A 22,863-nucleotide genomic window follows, 5' to 3' on the forward strand; every position below is an offset into this window, starting at 1 on the left:
TTTTTGGACATCCTTATGTGTTTTTTCGGCTTGTTCTCTGGGTGCATCCAGCACTATGTTCTTGTTATTTTTAATGCTAGGTTTGGTTCCGATTGTGTCTTGTGGCTTTGCATTTGAAGACAGTGTCTCGATTGTGGTTGCATGTCTTGCCGGCAGAGACGATTGTATAGGAACAACAGGGGCGTTTTTGCTCAGTATTTGTGTAGATTGATTTTCATTTTCGTCAGAGATGCCTTTTGGCATAGCGCCATCCTCCTGCTCTTGGGCTTTATTGAAAGGTATTTCTTGGTCCACGATCGGAACATTGGCGGCATTAATTAGCTCAGCGTCGGTGACCTCGATACCCGGAAAAAGAGGGTTGAGATTGCGGAACGGGTCGCCAAGATCACTATTCGTTTTAATGGACACCTTTGTTTGCGTATTCGATGGATTGAATAAATCGGGCGGCACTCGCTGGATTGAGTGTTTAAGCGCCGGAGGTAGTATTGTTGCCTGGGTTGTCGCAGTTTCTGGTAAATTTGTACTTGTTTCCTTTTGAATTGCGTTTACTTCAATTGCCAATTGTTGATGATCTTGTAAGGTAAGAGTACTGTTTGGAAAGTGATCGTGGAGTGGCTGTGCGTGCAATTATTTATGTCTAGATTCGCAAGGGGGGGCGATGGACATACGCCATTGTCACATACAACAGGTAAGTCCTTTGACAAGTGTGTAGTATTCAGTTCAGTGGTAGATATTTCCTGCAGATGTGCAGAGGAAGGCCAGGGTGCACTTTTACTTACCTTGCCGCCTCCATCCGCGGGGGCTTTTAAGGCAGTCCATGGATTTGCCATTTTGCGGTAGTGGAGCGTCTTCCTCCGAGTCTGGGGGCCTTCAATGGTTCGCGTCATGTACCCAGTAGCACTTTATTTATTTATTTTTTTCTCTCGAGCGGTTGCACTAGAAGCCTTGTGGTCGGCAGACGGCAGAAAAGCAGCAAGCAGCAAACAGCCAAACAGCAGGAGACTCAGCAGTCGCCCTTAACGCGTCCGGGCTTCATACTTTTAATAAATGTATATGCAGCATCAAGAAGGTTTCCATGTTACGCTCTATTTATTTTTGAACTTTTTTCTTTCAGATGACCGCCCTGAGTGTTGGCTATATTCAGACGTACAGAGATTCGGTGGATAGTCTTGGCGAGTCCGTCGACATGAGTATAAAAGTAAGAAAGTGTCCTTTTTTAAATAACTTTATATGCTTCAATTTAGTGAAGTCAACTATATAGTTGGCGGTGAGAACAGTCTTTAAAGTTCGCTCCTGTCAGCTATCTGGGTGCTCTATGCAATTACAATGTCAAGTATTGTGTCAAGTCCAATGGAGGATATCTGGCTATTGTAGAGATCGAGGGGGCGATAAAACCCATATCCAGAGCAATCGAATTATGCATTTGAAGGCCTGGTATGAAATTTCTATGCTGTTCATTGTAGCTGCCTTTAGATTCTAGGTGGGTGTAGAATGAAACAACCATGTCATGTTTACTGTGTTGTTAATTAGTGTGATAATTACTTGTGTATTTTCAAGTTTGTCTCCTTTTGTAATGTTTAATGTAGAATGTGGAGGAAGGATAAAGCAACATTCTGTTGTAGCATAAGAAGCTGAGCTTGGTGATTTTATATGAGCGACTTGTGACTGGTGCGATTTCTCTCTTCCCAAGGGCATGTACACTCTGATGGCGCGCTGCGAGGAGCTGGACCGGTCCATGCAACCTATTCATGCTTTAGCCAAACAAATAAGGGAGATTAAACGGACCCTGGATGTATTCGAGACATTATGCAAATGACGAACCATTTCAACACCGGAGAGACTATGCTTTTTTTTTTTTTTTGCTTTTTTTTTTTCCAAGAAACATTTTGACTATGGTAATGGATACATCGAATTGTTTCAGAGTGTCGGCGTCGGAACCAACATTCGAATAAAGAGAAGACTGCTTTTGGAAGAAGCAGTCCTAGAAGCCGCACTTTAACATACATCATGTTGCATTTGGATTTGGTTCTGCCAGCTTGTGGTCTGAGGAAATATACTGTCCTTGGCTGGTATTGTGCAGTACTGGACAAAAAGCACAAACTGTAGATCCTGTACATAATTTATATGAATGACTAACCCTTTGGCATTAACATGACTATTTTTTAACATAAAATTGACGTGTTACGCTTGTTCTGGAACAGGTATCCAAATGTGAGGTCCCCAGCCATTTTTATTACTTGTCTGTTTTTGTTGTTCTGTTTAATTTGTCTTGATCACATAGATTGTCTATTTATGTCTTGAGCCTATCTTTATTTTGTGTGTGTGTGTTTTTTTTCGACTTTAACTTTTGGTTGGAGACTTGAACATTAAAACAGCACTTGACTACTTCATTGTGATTTCATGTTTCTCAGGGCTGGTGTTGATTTTTGCGTTTTGTTTCAAAGAGCTTTCATAGTGAATCCTATTTTAAGGGCTGTGGCGACATCGTTTCCAAGGAAGCCGAAGTAAAAAGTAAATGTCTTGAATTTGACAGTCTTGTGGACTTTGCTGTCACACGGGCTAGCCTCATGAACAACTGATGTTGGGTTTCTGTGTTGCTTTCCATTGCCTCAGTTTGTTAATGCTACAGATTTATTACTTTTATATCACGGTTTAGACCAAGCTGATGAGGATACACACCTCTTTAGCTCCCTAAATGTACTACACTGGTTAGTGGTCCAGTGAGACTTTTTGTAATTTGTTTCCAGCAGATGACTGGTTACATCATTGATTCTGGGCCTACCTTGCTTAAGCCGTGTGTTACTCTTGTATCCTGAAGCTGTTTTGGGTCGACGTGCTGCTTCTCTATATTGGCTGGATCCTTTTGTAGATTTGTCATCAAATGTATTTAGAGACATCGACCTGTGTGCATTGCAACGAGAGACCGATGTGTATTGACTAGAGCCACAACATTCTACCATCTCCTCTTGGGATTTTATAGTCTGCCATGACGGACAGTGGCTTTACAGCAGTTTTCTAGGATGTTCTGTCTTGCTGACCTTGAACTGTCAGTAAGAATTTGTGCTGCTGTCCTAGGAAGCAAATTGCTCAGATCATGCCGCTCTATGGGTCTGTTGATATTTGGATTTTTTTGTTTTCCAACCCCACCACCAAATTTCCTGAACCAGAAGCGACAAAACTAAATCTACGTTTGATATTATCCCTGATCTGCTATCACGTCTATAAAATAGGTAATGATCTGAAGTTGTCTTTCTGCTCTCATGCTATAACATTTTGGAAATCCCTGTAAATACTTTAGTCACTTGAAGATTGTGCATTTCACTGGCACGGCTCTCCTGGATCCTGTGACCATATATATTGGAAGTGGTCTCTCACAGCATGGCATCAATCAGGCCATCATCGTCACTCTAATACAAGCAATGCTCCACCCATCATTATCTTTGTTCCCACCACACCAACTTCTAGCAATCGCAAGCGTTTCCTTTCAAAGATATGGAAGGCCTGCCCCCTTATAAATCAGAACAGATCAATAATAAGATGGTTTCCTATGATGGATGGAGCACCCGCAAATATATTTCACCTCTCTCCCAACAGCCCATCCCAGCAATCCCCACTCCAACAACGTTGCGCACCAATGACCTCATGGACACTGCGTTGCAGCAAACGAGCCCGGATCACCATAGACCCGACCAGCACGTCGTCCACCACTGATGCCTTCCGGTGTCCGCTCTGCAATGAACCATACAGCTGACCTCCTCCTCCCATGACTTGGAAGCCAACTTCATTATGGAGACCCGGTTGACATCCATCTTAACCCACATCCTAGATGTCCTCATCCCCCAAAAGCTACATAATTCTACAACAAGACTGTCCAAACAAGATCGTCTGAGGCCTCGCCATCATTCACAAGTCATAAAGGCCATGCAGCCTAATGGTCGTCCCCACCAAAACCAATCCTGATACTTCCTGCTCTCCCCAATGGAAAGTCACATTGTCTCCTCTACAGCCCACCCAAGCTAACAGTCCCTTCATTGAACACTTGGTCACTGGCGTATCTCTCTTACATGCCAACATCTTCCTCTGCGACTTCAACATCTCTGACAAACAAGTCAATGAAAGATTGCCACTTCCTACTCCACGTTCTGAACCGCACAAATCATGCTAAATACCCAGCTCAAAGGAAAGGTAATCTCCTGCCTCATCAGTGCCCTGCCCATTCTCCACATCTCTCCATCTGCCAGTCAGATCTGGCAACCCCCTTTGACATTAGTCCAGTCACACAAATCAAGCAAACCCATCAAAAACCCAGCAAGCAAGATCATTCAAGAACTTCCCAGTGGAGGATCTCGTGGAATTTCGCCTCACACAGGCTGATCTACCTCTGAAGAATCGGAGCTGCAACAAGCTTATCCGAGAATTCGACACCACCCTCAAGCTTAAACCTTCTGCACCCTAGTTCACCCAAGAACTCCACTTCAACAACCAACATCAGAAAACCAGAAAAGACCTGGCAAAATCCTGTAATGCATTTGTCCTAGCCCTGCTCGAGGAACTCCCCGCTACACTCTGACGACTGATCACCTTTGCCAAGGCCAACTACTACCAAAACACATTAGCCAAGAACAACAATGAAAGCAGATGTTTCAAAGCCATAAAGCACTACATCAATGCCGTACCCATTCCACCCATACTTCACTCCATCGATGATGTCCACCGCTATGAACTCATCAACAAGATCTACATGTTCCACCAAGAGACACCTATGCGACGACTGGCAGCACACTACCCTTCCCATTGCGCAAAACTATAACTGCCTGGACACCTTTCAAGATACTCATTACTGCCACACTAGTTTCCCACAAAACCACATCCTGTGCTGACCAAATCTCCCTACCTCCATACCCAAGCCCCTTCCTACTGACTCGCTCTTTCCTTGACAATCAATTTAATATGATTATTCGGAAACAAATTTTCCATAAACAGCAATACAGGATAAAATACAATACAAAAATACATGACACGAAGATAAAAGCGCATTACATAAGATGACGAAGTTTTAAAAGTGTGTGTGTGTGCCAATTAATATACTCCAAGGGGGTACCAGAGTAATCATTAGTTTATCAATGTTCAGTCAAATTTTGAGCCATGATTGTAGTTCTCCGGTGCCAGGCCTTTCTCAAAAAGTCCACCGAACCCCAAGCAACGGGCAGCGTGGCAGCTGAAAGTAGATAACAAGGGGCCGGCCTAGCTTGAGAGTTTCCAGCGGACCTCCGTAAGGGCAAGAGTATTTTCCTCCTTTAGGTCTGTATAGGTTGGGCAGAACAGCACAAAATGCAAAAGGTCCTCCACATGGTACCGACAGCAGGGACAAGCCAGCGATTGTACATTGTGAGACCAGTTTTTAGTTCGGGCCCCAAGCCATAGGCAATCAAATGGCGCTCTTGTCAGTGCCCAGCGGTCATAAGGTTTGTAGCAAATACAGCTGAATAGTGTTTGCAATGGTTAGAACAATGTGCCTTCTGTTTGCCGGAATGCCAACGGCAGAGGCCTCTGTTTGACTCAATGGTTTTAAACAATTGCTTATGGGCCCTTACAACAGTCAAAAAGGCTGGGGACAGATGAGGTTACCACAGTTTACTGACACATTTCTGAATGTAGATGAGCCACGGTATTATTTTTTGCAGCCGGACTAGTTACTAATGCTGTTATAATATTATGTGAAAGAACGGCTTTCTGATTTGCCCATAATGCCAGCCAGTGCGTGAGAGGGGCCAATAACCATTCATCACCAATGTGTGGGCACCCAAGTTCAAAATGGGTGCCATGATTTGGCGCAGACTGCGGTAGCCCAAGTAGTTTTTTTTTTTTATTTAAAAAAGGTGATCTCAACATTTTCAATACTTGGGATCTTTTCAATACCCCACAATGCGGCCCCATAATTAGTGGCTGTTTTGGTTTGTGCCCTATAGACTTCGAGGATTAGCTTAAGTGGGTGCCCTAGGCAATCATTTTGAAAACCTGTCAAGCCACCCAATGCCTGTCTCATCCTCATGCATTGTTTGTCCACATGACCAAACCCTCGCCAATTCTAAGTAAAACAAATTCCCAGATACACAAAACTGGTCACCCTGGGTAAAGGTTCTCCACCACTCAATATTCTCTGCAATTTGAGGTGTCTGACGCCTTTGCTCCTGCAAGCCATGACAGCTGATTTCTTTTGGAGTTCCCCGAGAGTTTGTGGGTAGCCATAAGTTCAGTATAAACATCCACCAGGCATTGTAAGGCTATGAGGGTATGAGCTATGATAACCATATCATCAGCATAGCCTAGGACAGGAAGGGGTACACCTCCTATCCTGATAGAATCTGCATTAGAATCAACAAGAGCCTTATAAATGCCATTTATATACAGGGCGAATAGTACCGGTGCCACAACACACCCCTGGCGAACCTCCAGCAAGGTCTCGAAGAAAGTTGTACACTGTCCCTGGTCACCAAATCTCATGCAAGCGGATGTGTTTTCATGGATTATTTGGAGCACCTTAACCAGATCTTCCGGACAGCCCAGAGCATCGCCCTGTCCACTTCATCAAATGCGGTGGTCAGGTCCATGAAAGCCAAATATAATGGCTCACCCCTAACATAAATTGATGAATCGCCCACCAAATATAGATTCAGTGCCTGGTCCCTGGTTCCCAAGCCCAGACGAAAACCATATTGGGTCTCTGTAAGTACCCCTGAGTCAGAGATCCATTGTTCAAGCCGTGCCAAGACTTCCCTACCAAAGATTTTGAATAAAGTGTCCAGAAGGGAGATTGGATGATAGGAAAGAGGGCTGCCAGGGTCACCCTTCTTGAAAATATAGAAAATTATAGCCTGTCCCCATGTTGCCAGATAGGTGCACAATTCTAGGTATGCATTAAAGCATTTGGTTAGTACTGGGGCCCACAAATACACTTAATTACATAAGATGTCAGTGGGACTGTCATCTGGTCCGGGAGCACGATTGGGGAGTTGTTTGCTAATAGCCAACTCTACCTCTTTAATTGTTAGGCGAAAGGGAGAACCAACCACAAGATCCATTATAGCACAGAGCTGGAGGAGCTTTATATAAAGTGCTAAAATCAATCACCCGCAACCTAATTAAAGACACCTTCCCTTGACCCTCGAGACAGGATACATTCTCCCGCTTCTCCAGAAACCAACACTGGACCACAATGACCTCCACTCCTGCTCAATCGCCCATCTTCCCTTCCTAGGTAAGAGTCTTGTGAAAGCAGTAGGCACACAACTCTTCAACGCATCGAAGCCAACACCTTCCTTCAGTCCTACCGATCTGGCTTCAGACCCAGATGCAGCACACAACCTGCTTTCATCAAGGTGTTTGATGATGCCCTTAAAATCCTTGATAGCAATCCTTGCCTCCTTGAACTCTCAGCAGCATTCCAAACAGTAGACCACCAGGCCCTCCGCAACAATCTATATTGCCGCATTGAGACCAGTAAAATTGTCCTCACCTTGCTCAAATCCGACCTTACTAATAGCCACCAGTTTATACAAATGGATTCTTCCAGATCACCAAATCTACCCATCACTTGTGGAGTCCTGCAAGCATCATCCTCTTCCCTGCGATCTTCAGTCTTTACATGGAACCCTCTCAGAACCCTAAACACGACATACAGCAATATGTTGGTATCCTGCAACTCTACCTCAAAATATCCTCCATTGAAGACCTCCACAGGCTCAATGCCTACAGCTCATTGATCCAGTTGTGAATGTCCTGTGCTTACCTAAAACTCAAACCCCTCCAAGATTGAATTCCTACTGCTCAGCAACAACCCTGAACACCCTGACATCGAAACCTGGCTATCTGCTATGAATCATCGCGAGGGCTTCATACCCAAGTGGCCACCTTCTCCCTGTCCCTTGGGTTCAACATCAACACCTTTTCCAAATGGCACTTAGCAAGGAAGACGCAAACTGCAGAAAATCAAGCCTTTCGTCCCAGAACACAACTTCAGATCTGCTATCCACACATTGGTCCTCTTCCCAACTGGATGGTAGCAATGCCCTTTTGGAAGTCCATCGGCAACCACCGTGGCACTTTTGTGTCCTAAGCGCCTCAGCATGGTTCATCAAAGAATTCCGGCTCATCGAACTGCGCTGGCTCCATCTGCAAGCCTATATCCTCTTCAAATCCGGATGCATCATCTACAAAGCGGTCACTCTGAAGCCCTCAAATTACCTCACTTGCAGAGGCCTACAATCCACCAGAAGTAATGACCTGTGCAAAATTGAATTATATTGGTGCAGGAAGGAAAGGACCAGAAGACTGGCCTTCTTTCTAATTTATTTTATTAATTTATTTTCACATGTATAGCAGCGCGCTCAGCCCTGGGGCATCTAGGCGGTAGTTCCATTATCAACCAGAACAGTTACATACATAACAAATGCAATCAAGTCCAATAGACCTAGGTATTTTGGGAGCAGACTGGGTCGCTCGATGTGAAGAGCAGCGTTTTCAGTTGTCTACGGAAGGCCCAGCAGGATGTTTCTGCTCTCAGGGATGGGGGCAGTGAGATCCACTGTTTTGCTGCTGTGACCCAATTATCTGGAACCTCCTCCCATCAACATCAGATTCACCCCCCACCCCTTGCTTCTACAGTTTAGGAAGGAGCTAAAAACCTCCACTTCAAGGAATGGCTGCTCCCTAATACCTCGGTCCACACACCCGCAACTTCACACCCTACTTGAGACTAAGTGATCTGCTCCCCTGGTTGTTTGAAGAACCCTTGCTGCCAAATGGCCCTCCCTCCCCACACCCCTATTTATCTGCTTACTTCACTGTGTTCTTCCCCTTATGATGATAAAGGGCGGATAGCTCAGGTGCAACCCGTTTGTCTTGGAAGCAAGATAACGCATAGCAACACGTTCGAATCCAGGGCTCAGGCTTAGAAACTGGCTCCGGTATTAAGTGCGTTTTATAAAAGAACAATTCTAATTCTAACACGCTCCATTCCTTTGCTAGATTCATGCTCAATAAATGCCCTAATGATCAGAATGGAGCAGTAGAATACAATACTTAGTGTGTCGTCGTAAAGAGTGATGGCTGGAATAGTTCCTGAAAGACCGGTGTGGTATACATAAAAACACCTCGCGGCCACAACAGACCATGGCCATGCCTAAATCCTATGGTAGCGGTCCATTGGCCGTCAAATGTGCTACTTTGTCACAGTAATCTTCCTCCAAATTTCCTATCCTTTGTCGTCTTGTCTTAGTCTAACGTAAGTGCCTCAACATGTTTCGTCTTTAATTTGTGGTTCTTGAACGAATGTGATGCTTGCAGAAAGTTACTTGGGTGTTGAACTACTTTGAGAAAAAAGTCAATACTCCTAGTATCTAGTACTACTTCTAGCTTCTAGTATCCAAACCTGCAGTGCACTGAAAAAATAGATGAGTCCTTTTGATGGTATTGCTATTCACTATTATTAATGAGCTCGTTAAGCATTCCTGCCTGAGTTTGGAGCTCCGTGCAGGGGAAGATCCTTTGATTCGCTTTTACCTTGTGTGTGCCGTATTTCTTCCCAAGACTTCACGGGCGGACGCCTGGCAGCCCAGCACAGATCCTACGTGACTGGCGACTCACGGAGTGGGAAGAGAGCGGAGAAAAACAAATTCCTACATGACCGCTGGACCCCTCTACAGCATCCCGCACCACCCTTCCACGGTGGGCAAACCTCCATGCACTTGAGAGCTGAGGATTTCGTCCCCAGCTGGGGGAAAGGCAACTGCTCCTCAGCATCTTGCCCTTTCCTGATCTCTCTACTCACAACTCCACCAACTAGCGCTCCCTTGGCCCCCTGCGGCTCTGCCTTTGCTGTGCGCTCTGGGCAGACCATCCTCCACCACTGCCTTCCTGCCTTCCACCGAAGCCCTACTGCGACCCGCTGTCCTGGAGCCGCACTATTGACGCCCCCGGAAGGTGCGCCCGGCTCCATCCCCCTTTTCACATCACCCTGGTTACAATCACACCCGGCCCTTTAGCCACCTTGTGAGTGCTGGTGTCCGCTCACGGAGCGGGAGGCCAGCCCCCGTTTTATCCTCGTATGAAACTCCCTTCCTGCTCCCACACTGTGGTGGCTCTGACCCCGCCTCATCAACAATGCGGGTCACGCCTGCGGGCGGGTCATCCTTCTGACCATCTCGGCCCGGTGGGCCTCCGATCTGCGTGTCCCCCACATGTGGCCTGTCTGCTGCTGCCCTGGTTGTGCTCGCCCCGGAATCGAGAAACGACAACATCGGGCTGCTCTGCCCATCAGGGAGGCCTGCTTCCTAAACACCATCACATCTGAATGATCAGCGCCCCACGCTTTCCTCTTTGCTGCCAGCCTCTGCACCGCGGAGGGGTGTATGTTCCATACACGTCCGGGGTGCAACTTGCAAAATCACCGCCAGCGCTGCTGACGTCTGTCCAATTGGTGGCTCATCTGCTCTAACATCTCTACTGCATATCACCCTGCTGTGCGTGGGGAGTCATGGTCCACTCTGCTGATGAACGTGAGAGCACTTTGACCGCAATATCTTGGGACCGATCTACTTGAGACTTCTGGCCCTGGACGGAAAGTCGGAGTGGAGGCGCAGATCTAATCTTCACTGCCCCCACCTTCAGTGACACAGGACTGAGAGCTTCACCCTCAACTACCAATCATTTGCTTTATTGAGCCCCAAAAATACTGACCTCTTTGATTGGGGGAGGGGTTGGGGTGAGCGAGGATTGGGAATGTTTTATAGTTGGAACAATGCTTGACATGAAGCTGAGAATCCAGAGTTCTTGTATCCTGTATTATTAGGCCTCTTGGACTGGGGCCTTGCCTCTTCTGGCTTCGCCCTTGCGACTCATGCCCCAATTGGGACACTTATTCATGGTTGCGTATTTACTGTCCCAATGACTGCCAACAGTGTTGTGTATGAGCTGGAACGTTAGGGGACTGGGCAATCATACTAAAATGCGGAAAATACAACTGTATATTGAACGCCACAGGGTTATATTGCTTTCTTTGTTGTTGCAGGAAATGCATGCTCTCGCTGGCAGATGCAAAGGGTTTGCGAGATCTTGGGGCTCCCAACGCGATTGTACCTCCTATTCTACTCCGAACCGGGGAGTCATGACTTTTATCCATAGAAGCCTCAAGTTTCAATGCAGTGTCTCATATAGACCCCCTGGGTCAGTACGTGTTGGTGTTTGGGTGCTTGATAGGCAGGGAAGTTGTGTTATTGAATATATATGGTCCCAACATAGATGACCCAGACTTCTATATACATCTCTCCTCACTGCTATCGGAATTCCCCCCTTATCCTTATACTCTGGGGCAGGGACTTTAACACAATCTTAGATACCAATCTCGATAGATCAGGCTCCAAACCTCGCCAACTATCCAGGGCAGCCAGAATCATCGTAGATTTACCAACCCAGTTAGATATTTCCGACGCATGGTGTCTGGTTCAACCCAATTCCCGTACATTCTCCTTTTACGCCTCGGTCCAGGATTCCCACTCGCATATAGACCAATGGCTTATCTCAAATGCACTTGTTAAAAACATCACCCAGATGTCTTTCCTCTCCAGAACATTTTCAGACCACTCCCCGGTGACGTTTTCCCTACATTGGTGTGCAGATGTCCCGGTGGCCCACATGTGGCAGCTGAAACCACATTGTTTACAAGATGTTGCCTTTGAGTCTGAACTGGGAACGAGCATCAATGACTTCTTTATGCTAAATACTCGCTCGGTGGAAACGCAAGTTACCCTCTGGGATACATTCAAAGCCTATATTGGAGGCATTGCAATCTCTAAGGAGTCCGGGATACTTAAGGTTATTCAGAGGAACATTGCTCGGCTCGCCCTCCTTGAAACCCAAAACGCATCCTCCGTCACCCGTCACTTTAACTGATATTGGCACAGAACTAGACGCGTTTCGCACCCATGCAGAATGTGAACGTAAGTTCTTCGATGATCCCCAGGCTGCTCGTAGGCATGGGGAGGGTGAGCGCCCTGGCCGAGTGCTGGCCAGACTGATCCGTCAGGCGAGTGGGATGATACATATCCCAACTATTGAGAGACCGTATGGCACCTTAGCTTTATCAACACCGAATTCTGCACCTTCTATGAAACCCTCTATTCCAACATCGATAGTGCTCCTGCCACTGACATCGAATCATTCTTAGACCGCCTCCCGCTCTCTGTTCTTTCCCCAGAGACTAGAGAGGCCCTAGATACCCCGATTACACCCGAGAAGATTTCCAAAGCCATTGACTTGCTGGCCTCCGGGAAGGCCCCCGGTTCTGACGGGCTCCCCGTCGAATTTTATAAACCATATAAGAGCCCTCTGATCCCTCACTTATCGGCTCTCTGGGAGGAGGCCTGCGGACGGGCATTCTCCCCTCTTCTCTTCCAGAGGCCATTATTTCAGTACTACTTAAACGGGGCAAGCCCCCCACGCAATGCAGATCTTACCCACCCCTTTCCCTTATTAACTGTGACGTTAAATTATACGTGAAGGTGCTAGCCCTGCGGTTGGCTTCCTACATGTCGTACATAATCCACCCTAACCAATGGGGTTTTTATTCCGGGCCGCTCCAACTCCTTTAACCTGTGCCGCATGTTCAATATACTCGCCCGGATAGACCCAGATACACAGGCAGTGGCGGCTACCCATGATATGCAGAAAGCCTTTGATTCTGTGTTCTGGCGATACCTGTGGTGAGTCCTTGAAAAATGCAACTTTGGGCCCCACTACATATCCTGGGTTAAACACCTTTAAGCCGCTCCCGTTGCTAGGGTTCGCACTGGGGCCGGTGTTCAGCCCCATTCCCGATAGTCAGAGGCACAAGACAGGGATGACCCTTCTCACCACTAATCTTTGCTCTGGCCATCAAGCCCCTTGCAGGCAGGGTGCACCATAGACCCTCTCACAGAGGTATAAGGCTGTCCGACTCGCCTGAGATCATCTCCCTCTTTGCGGATGATGCCGTCCTCTTCAGCCGATCGACCGAACGCATCCTGGCCCAAATACTGGATGACATGCTCTTCGGTGAGCTCTCTGGTCTCTGAGTTAACTGCTCCAAATCCATACTGTTTCCCTTGACTGAAGCCACCACCCCCCCCTCCAGACCTGCTGGGTTTTGTTTGGGAGCAATCCGAGATCACCTATCTTGGAGTAAGGGTTACACGTGTGCAGAGCTCCCTATATGAAATCAATTTTGCAAGGTACTTAGCCACGCTGGACCGCAAGTGCACAGGCTGGGGTAAACTACCGATCTCCTTGGCTCCTTGGCTGGTAAGTCCGCTATCCTTAAGATAGTGGTCCTGCCCCAGCTCCTGTACAGATTTCTAAACGTCCCTCTATGGCATTTCCAACCACCTGGACACATGGGGGACCTTCGCCTCGGATACTTGGGTCTTTTCAGTTGCCTGCAAACACTTCCGCCTCTGTTTTCCCCCCTGGTTCTACCGTCCCATCTCCCCTTTTCCCATACAGCTCCCCAGCTCTACTGAAGGAAATGGAGAATTTTCTCGCTAAGAAGGCAATAGTGAAAGTTCCACCGACAGAAAAGGGCTACAGATTTTAATCTGTCTACTTCAAAAGCCAATCAGGCTGTCCTGTACCATCATCTTTCCGAAATGAACGGCCTGGTAGTTCCAAATGCTGTTAAGGCTAATGGCATCCTGTGTGGGGGGGTTGGGGTGAAGAAAGGCTGTGTAGTCTTTTATGAGCAACACTGGCCAGATGTCTCCTTAGCATCTGGATGGCTTCCATCCTTTGATTTTTTTTGTAACTTCTGAAATGGAAACCGGTGTATACTCAAATAGGTTAGCAGATTGTGGCGGTGGGGAAGGCGGATCTGGTTGTGCCTCAGTTGGTGTTTGCTTTTTTTCAGCAATTTTCGTTTAGAGTAAGGAGATTTTGTCCAATAGTGACTTTCGACTATGGGAGCACCAGGTGATGTCTTTAAGGCAGCTATCTGGGGGTGAAACAAGTGATTAAGTTTTCGCAGGATTGCAAAGAGCTCTCCCATGCCTGAATTGGCCTTTTCTATTCGCTCGTAAATTGAGCTTTTTTGCTTGGAGGATAGTCTGTTTGTAGGATTTTTGCCCATGAGGCAAAGGGATATTGACAGCGGGACGAGACTTTTTCCACCTAGTCTGCGCTGCTCGTTTAGTGGAGCGTAAGGCTTTGAGGTTTGGGTGTACCAGGAGCTATTGGTTTAGATTTATGTTTGCTCATGGGGGCTACCTTGTCGATTAGAAAATAGGAGTGTTTTGTTATATAGTTCTACCATGGAATTAGGATCATTAGTTGAGTGTCGGTAGTCCGATAGAGGTTGGAGTGATATTGTGAGCATTTCTTGAGAGGGAAGCTGGTGCGGGTTGAGGTGTGGCACAGGTTGGATTATTCTTGGGGATCTTAAAAAAAAATGACATTGTCAAACCAAGGACACAGAGTGTTAGATATGATGTTGGTGTTGCAGTTAGTATCTGCCAACCAGTCTAGCGTGCAACCTTTGTCATGAGTGGGGGGCATGTGATACATTGGGTGAATCCCAATGATTCAATGGAGTTGGCTAGGGCACGTGCATTGTCATTGGTAGGGTCGTTTAAGCTCAGATTTACATCACCCATGAGGATGATTCTGGAGGATGGCTTGGTGTCGCTTGAGAAGAGATGTGCAATGGCTTCCTCGAAGGATAGCAGGGGGCCCTGTGCTCTGTAGATAAGGTGGCTGGTCAGTGTGGCTGTGTTGGAGAGGGACAATTTGATTGAAAGTTGTTACCCTGACTGGAATACTTGGCTGGCCATTTCTCTGGTGGTCAGGTGATTCTTGGCTATGATGGCCACCCCTCCTCCTTTAGTGAGCAATCTGTTTGTCCTAATAAAAGTGTAGATTTCCGGGATGGCAAGGGAGAGGGATGGTCCAGCGGCTGCATGCAGCCATGTTTCTGTGATGGCTATTTGGTGCAGGTTGTTGGTGGTGGTAATGGTATCAGATATATTGAGGGTGTGGGCAAGAAGGGATCTAGCACTGATGAGCGCTCGCTTGATGTGTTGCTGTAGTGTCCGTATTGGCGTCTGGGACCTTACCACCGGCAAGAGTAGGTTTACCAGATGTGAGTTTTAGGCATACTGGCATCTCTAGCTGGGGCAATTGAGGTATAGTTGCCATTTGCATCAATAATTACAGGGGCTGCAGGCTCCCAAATATGCGAAACATTGGCAGTTACAGGGGCAATGGGTTCTAAGGTACTTGTGGCATCAATAATTACAGGGGCAGCAGGCTCCGAAGTACATGTAGCATCAGTAATTATAGGGGCAGCATGCTCAAATGCATGTGGCATCAATAATTACAGGGACAACGGGCTTTGTGGCATCAATAGCTGTAGGAGTGACAGATGGTGAAGAGTTACAGGGGCAGCAGGCTGTGAAGTACATGAGCTGTTGGCGGTGCCAGGGGCAGTAGGCTCCCGAATACATGAGTCATCACTAAATACAGGGGTGGCAAGTTCCAAGATGCAAGCGACATCAATCATTCTAGGTACAGCAGGTCCCAATATGCATGAGGCATCGGTCATTGCAGCATTGGTACTTACAGTGGCAGGCGGTATAACAATGTGTTCTTGGCACTTGCATGTGCAGCAGACTCCAGGTTGCACTTGCCCTTAACGGTTGCAGGGGCAGCTGATTCAAGTGCAGCTGAGCGCATGGCTACATTTTCGATAATGGGGCAGAGTCTTTCCTCCGAATGCAGGATGCTTGCGAGTCAGGTACCAGGCAGCTGGTGTGTGCATGCAGTGTTTTGGCGCGGAAGTGCACGTTTATAATGCCATGTTGGGCCGGAGCTGCTTGGGGCAGTGGCTCTGGAGTCAAGGTGCTTATTCCTGATGTACACGGGATGGGTAGTAGCCGGTGGGTGAGGGTAGCTTGTAGGTAGGCAAGGTGCATGTTACTATATTGCCAGGAGCATGGATTGGAAGCCCAGGGGACACCATTGAGCATTGTGGCTGCGATTTCTCTACGCACGGTGTGGCAAAGCGTCGGGGAGGAAGTTGGTCGGCTGTTCATTAGATTTGGGCAAGGCAAACAACATTTTTAAAACGGTCGAACGGTTGGGTTCATGATCAAGTTTCAGTACATGCCGTGTGAGGGTGCCTGGCATCTGGCTTCTTGTGGCCTGACCGGGCCAGACAGCACTACAAAATGTCCTCAGAGTGGGCCCTTGAGGGGGCAAGGCGTAGGGGTAGGGCTTTGCCTGCGGCTCCCCGGACCAATGCTAGTAGTGGCTTGAAGCAACCAATCCCGTTGCGGGCAAGGTGGGACAATGGGCCTGCAAAGGCCCTTCTTCGGTCTTTACCGCGCCCGCCATCTTACTGCAGATCATGCTTTCTCCTATTTATTGGAACTTGCAGCTACAGGGATTCAAATAGATTCCAGCAGGCCCAATCTCTCGGCTATGGGAGGCGTATTTGAGTTAATAATCCTCTCTTTGACAAATCCCGTAGTGAAGTGCTATTTTGATGGCCTTTGTCACTTATAGCCACCTGTCAAATGCCCTTGCACTAAGTCTGCCCTTAACGTGGTTCTTCACGCAATCTGTTAAGTCCCTTTGAGCCCATGGCTACTACTGATATTAAATTGGTTTCTTGCTTTTCTTGTAGTTGTACCGTCAGCAAGAAGCGTATGTGAACTGCAGGGCCTTTGTGCTGAAGAGCTCTTCACTACCTTTCATTGTGACATGGTTGTCCTTCGAAACCATCCATCTTTTTTGCCGAAAATAGTATGTTGCATAATCAAAAAAAGTTGCTATTGGTTTTCTTCCTGTAACTGTCCTCTGATGCGGAAAGGATCCTTGATAACTTGGATGTTTGGAGGGTTCCCAAGTTCACCCTTGACAGAACAAAGGACTTCAGACCCTCTTCAAGACATTTTATGACGTTTGGCAATTTGCAGAGAGGCGTCCCAACACCCAAAGCCACTGTGTCTTGATTCCTGTATCTCTGAGGCTCACTTTGTTCAAGTTCTCCAACCACCACAATGTCTCCATGCACACCCTGCGAGATCTAAAGCTGCTTCAGTAACCTTAAAAGAAATGTGCCCTGGGAGGAGCTGCCCCATCGGCTACATGGTCGGCCTTCTGCATGAAACCTCTGCCTTTACATGAGTTCCATAGCTGATGGTCCGTTCGGTCAGGCAGTTCCCAAAAACCTCCTCAAGTATCATTAAATGTGGTCCATCCACCCATTATTTCTGCTCCAGTGCTTGGGAATCTCGCATAAGTATGGAGGAAATGTAACGGGAAGTAGGATTAAGAAAAAGTTACTCACCATAGTGACTAACGTACTCCTAGTCCAGAGTGCTGTTTCCTCCATCCACGCATCTGCATTCCCCTCAATTAGATCCTTAACAGATAGTACCTCACTGACCTTGGTGATTGAAACAGAAGTAAAGGGTGAGACCCCGGGCAGGGCTCAGGAAAGCAGGGCTATGGCTGCATATGCGATGGCCCTTGGGTAAAAATACAAACAAAACAAAGGTTTCTGGGTGCTACCAGGGAGGGATGGAGGGATGGAGGGATTGTCCCATAAGTATGGAGGAAAGCCGACTCTGGACTTCGTCACTACGATGAACGTTCCCTCCCCCTCCCTCTCCCTCAAAGAGCTGCACTGGCTACACTTTAACCATGTTGGATTCAAGAGAGCTTGCCACCTCTACAAAGAAGCCACAACAGCAATGCTACTACCTGGCTAAGAAATTCACCATCCACAGAAGCCGTAATATTTCCAGACTAGAAAGCAAGAGCTGCAAGAGGGTAGCAAGTAGGCCTTTCCTCTTCTTCCCCATGTTTCTGGGCATGTTACTCACGCGGATGAGAATGCGCCACCCCCCGAACCCCTTCAGGAAGGGCCCGACTCTTCAAAAGCCATCTCGGCAGCCACCCAACCTTACTACTGCCGCTCTCCCATATTGCTAACCCCTTTGAGCTGCCCTGCTACATCTGCACCGAACCTGATGGATGTGCTCCCTTTGTACAGTACTGTTACTTCCCAGCTCAGCTCACACTTTATAAAGTTATGTTGGAGCTATTGTACTGTGCCAATCATTGCCAGAGTGGTCTAACAGCGCTGATGCCATGTCTGAGGGACTGGCATTGTGTGCTCCTATCTGGGGTAGAGCAGGCTGTAGTCTGCGGAGGAGGAAGATCAAGAGGAGAGGACCATGGAGCGTGTGAGGTGGGACACAGAAAAGGTGGGCTAGGAGGGAGTGCATAACAATATCAGATTGGCTTGAGGTAATGTAATTGTTTGAGTGTGTGTGCATGTGAGTTAATTTGCTACTGTGACGAAATGAGCACTTTGCTGCAGGAGCACAGGAATGAGTAGTGGCCCAAACCTCTACACAGCACCACACTACGACAGCAATGATTCAATTGGAAAGGTGGAAATGGCACAACATGAATGGTAAATCTTAGTCACCTCTTTAAGGTAGAATTGGCTGAGTGCAGGCTATTCTCAAAATTGTCCAAACAAGGTTCTACAAAGAGACCGATTAAGCTGAAGTCCATCATGGTGCATTGCTACTAGCCTCTCAGCAGGCTTACCGGGATGCTACGTTTTTTAATTTTAAAGTTGTAATACTGTACTATTGTAGTTTCTCAATATAAACAACAACAAAAAACTACACACTGAGAGTCACCTTGGATTAGGAAGAAGGGTGTCGTCCCTTATTTGTCACGGTGGACATTTCTGTGATGGCATGGGCTGGGAACACAGTGGCCCCAGTGCTGACGAGGGCCAAAGGAGTGCAAGGTAAGTGGGGATGGGTGAGTGATGTGGAAATAAGGGTTGTGGGTGTGGGAGCATGGAGAAGAAAGGGAAGGGGAGCGTGGCAAGTATTTATGTCCTTTCCTGTTGAGGAAGATGGCATCGGCCTGCATCCGAAAAAAGGTTCGGTATTGGCGTTTATCCTGAGGTGCAAATACCCCAAATCGAGCTTCCCGATTGGTTGGGAAGTAAGCACCCCTTCCCCGCTCCTAATTAAAAGGTCAGACAAACCTTTGAAAGCCAGAACAATCCACTCCTGTAATGAGGTGCACAGCCAATGCAGATTTAAAAGAGTACCCTTGGTATTGAAGACCAGAGGTCTGCAGGCAAACAGTCTTGTAGAATATCCAAACAAGTTCAAGAATGTCTTTGTTAAAAAGTGGGGGGGTGTGTCATAAATGTGACATGGGCCCATAGCACAATACCAGGTGGACAGAACAACTTCTATTCCTTCATCGAGCTGAGATTCTGGGTGTGCCCCAGTGGTTGAGTTGATTTGACTTGATGCAACAACGCGGGGTGATTTAACAAGTGCAATGACTTGTGTCTTGAAGAAGCTTTGGATGGACAGGTTGGTTAATGTCAAAGTGGCTTGAAGTTGTGTCGAAGGCAGCTCTGTTGCAATGGTTCGGATGCGTTCACATCGGCTCAATAAAACGGAGCTAAATGCTGCCATAATGATTTGTTTGGTGCTGTGGAACTTTTCCCCCAGGGTACCTAAGGAAAGGTGAGTCTGTTGCCTGCCCTTTCCAGCCAGAGAGGTGTCGGGCACACTGGCAGGGCTACCACTTGAGCAGGCAGCATCCTGGGACCAGCGTTCCAGCAGTTGTAAGGATGGAGCTCTTATGGATGATCTGTACCCTCTTTGGAAATCCTCATCTTTGCCCCAATGGATATAGGACATTGGCAGGCTTTTCTCAAACAAGTGTTTCATTTGCAGGAGTAAAGAGGGAACTAGGTCTACAGAGTGACCTGGGGAAGGAGCTGCATGGCAGAAGGACGGACCCATTAAGCTGCACTGTCCTCCTCCCGCTCCCCTGTCTGCTTGAGATCAACAGTACTCCAGTAACTATCCCTCTGGTATGCCTTCCCCATTGTGTTGCAAAGGCCCCTTTAAAGCTCCCAGCCCTCATCCCACCCTAGAGAAGGTATGGCTTGGGAAAGATGTCGGTTGTCGGCAGAGAACAAGAATGTCATGGGCAAGGCCTGTGTACTGTGGTGAATTTTCAGGCCAGACATAATACACGCACGTTTTTGTGGGTTCAGTCGAAATAAACGACAGATTGGGTTTTGCCAATTGTAACTACTTGATCTGCGGCTACATCAAACTAGGTGTAGCTTTATTTTTATGCAAAGTGTACCACCAGATAATTGAGGTTAGGACATTAGGTATTTTGAGCATAGATGCCGGTACATTTAAAGGCAAACTGTAGCTGTTGCACTGATTTGAGTTCCAGCAGGCTGTTTTAGGAAGGCATATATTACTCTAGCTGCCAAATCACATTGCCGCTGCTGGTGTGTCAATAGACGGGGGCAAGAAAACAACACCTGTTTGAAGGATTTTGAAAGGGAGGCTTGTGTAGCAAAGCTCACATTTGAGAGAAAACCATCAAAAGTTAAAATAAGCTGAAGATTGTACACCCTCGCAGACAGCATTTGTTACAGCAGAGAACACTAGGACTGCTGCGAAGATGACAGTTAAACCCTCTATCGGTAATGAGTATAATCCAGTTTCTAGCCTCTTGCCAAGAGTTGCTAAAATTAGTGTTGGCATGGTTATGTGATTTGCTTGGGCAACTGTTGGAATGTGGATGCCATGATCCGGCAGCATTGTTTAATTGACCCCTGCGCACCTCAGGGAGTTCAAGGTCTACTTTAGTAGTAACAGAGCCAAAGGTTAGCTGTGTGAGTAGACTACTGCACAGAGACAAACCTAGGACTGGGAAAGAGCGGGAAACCTGGGAATGAAATGTACCCTGACAGTGCAATCTGTCCATGGCATCTCCCTGTGGGTGAATGAAATAAAGTGGACTGTGAAGGGTTTGTAATGTGCGATTTAATGTGACCATTACTGGCATGGATGGGAAAACCAAGCTGTGCAAGTAACGGTCACTTTAAATTGCATGCGTAAAGGCTGAAGCGCTTCATTATTTAAAGTGATCATTGGTTGCATAGATACTAGGTTGCCAGTAGTTTAATGCATATGATTTACAGTGATCATTGCTGGCATAGATCGGTTGTAGCCCACAACCTGTCCATGCCAGCAATGGTCACTGTAAATCATAGGCAAGAAGCTGCTGACACAACCCATCTATGCCAGCAATGGTCACTTTAAATCACAGTCAAGAAGCTGCTGACACAACCCATTTATGCCAGCAATGGTCAATGTAAATCACAGGCAAGAAGCTGCTGACACAACCCATCTATGCCAGCAATGGTCACTTTAAATCACAGTCAAGAAGCTGCTGACACAACCCATTTATGCCAGCAATGGTCAATGTAAATCACAGGCAAGAAGCTGCTGACACAACCCATCTATGCCAGCAATGGTCACTGTAAATCAAATGCATGAAGCTGGTGCTGCAACCTATCTATGCCAACAATGGTCACTGTAAATCACAGGCAAGAAGCTGCTGATACAACCCATCTATGCCAGCGTTTGTCACTTTAAATCACAGTCAAGAAGCTGCTGGCAGAACCCATCTATGCCAGCAATGGCCACTTTAAATCAAATGCATGAAGCTGGTGCTGCAACCTGTCTATGCCAACAATGGTCACTGTAAATCACAGTCAAGAAGCTGCTGACACAACCCATCTATGCCAGCAATGGTCACTTTAAATCACAGTCAAGAGCTGCTGACACAACCCATCTATGCCAGCAATGTTCACTTTAAATCACAACCAAGAAGCTGCTGACACAACCCATCTATGCCAGCAATGGTCACTTTAAGTCAGATGCCTGAATCTGGTGCTGCAACTTATCTATACCAACAATGGTCACTGTAAATCATAGGCAAGAAGCTGCTGACACAACCCATCTATGCCAGCAATGGTCACTGTAAATCACAGGCAAGAAGCTGCTGACACAACCCAACTATGCCAGCAATGGTCACTGTAAATCACAGGCAAGAAGCTGCTGACACAACCCATCTATGCCAGCAATGGTCACTGTAAATCACAGGCAAGAAGCTGCTGACACAACCCATCTATGCCAGCAATGGTCACTGTAAATCACAGGCAAGAAGCTGCTGACACAACCCATCTATGCCAGCAATCTCTGCACGAGATTTACAGTGACCGGTCATACAAATTGTATGGTTGGTCCATGTAAATTCCTAGCGAAGATTGTACACACTCGTGCCTAGACACGTGCATGGACACACTAAACACTCACTCAACTAGTTTTAAACACACAATGGATTACTTTGAAATGCACACATGCACATCACAATCCCAAAACACACACACCGAGGCAGCACACTGGACACATTTGGGGATGATGCACAGGTACACCGCGGAAAGACTTGAATCTCCGGGGCGTGCATGTAGCAATTATTATTTTTTTCTTCATTGGTAGAGCGCCCACAAACCTGCAGGCATCAGGGCGCTTTTCCTGGTTACATGCGGCCCGTGGTAGGGTGTAGGCATGTTACTGTACCTCAGTAACTTATATACGGTTGTAGAAAGCATATGTACAAGAGTTACAGTAATAATCTTACAGGCATGAGAACGTACATCGGTAGATGGTGGAGGACATGTCAATTCGGCGAACAGCCATGTTTTGAGGGCTTTGTGGAAGGCCCAGTAGGATTCTTCCTCTCTAAGGGCTGGTAATAGAGAGTTCCATTGCTTGGCGGCAAGGTCTGTGAAGCTGGACCGTACTGCTTTGGCTCGTTTGAACTTGGGTTGGACCAACCTGTCTGAGTATGGGGCTCCGGTGGGCTCTGCTAGATTGAACTTCTCAGCCAGATAGGGTGGGGCTGAGTTGGAGA

At 47.1% G+C, this 22,863-nt stretch overlaps 1 protein-coding gene across 2 annotated transcripts in view; it reads left to right on the forward strand.

Moving 5' to 3' along the window:
• The window catches only part of BORCS6 (BLOC-1 related complex subunit 6), a 205,284-nt gene that overhangs the window by 61,540 nt on the left and 120,881 nt on the right, over positions 1-22,863 (forward strand). The window contains exons 3-4 of one of the 2 annotated variants that reach the window (XM_069643199.1): positions 1,115-1,198; positions 1,691-2,390. The exons of the other annotated variant lie outside the window; for it this stretch is intronic. Of the exons in view, the coding sequence (XP_069499300.1) occupies positions 1,115-1,198; positions 1,691-1,816 (210 nt within the window). The 3' untranslated portion in view covers positions 1,817-2,390. Of the gene's footprint in view, positions 1-1,114; positions 1,199-1,690; positions 2,391-22,863 lie in introns of those variants that run through there. 2 annotated transcript variants of the gene reach the window in all.

Source organism: Ambystoma mexicanum, chromosome 2p (assembly GCF_040938575.1).
Source record: "Ambystoma mexicanum isolate Mex_15411 chromosome 2p, UKY_AmexF1_1, whole genome shotgun sequence".
Lineage (NCBI taxonomy): Eukaryota > Metazoa > Chordata > Amphibia > Caudata > Ambystomatidae > Ambystoma > Ambystoma mexicanum.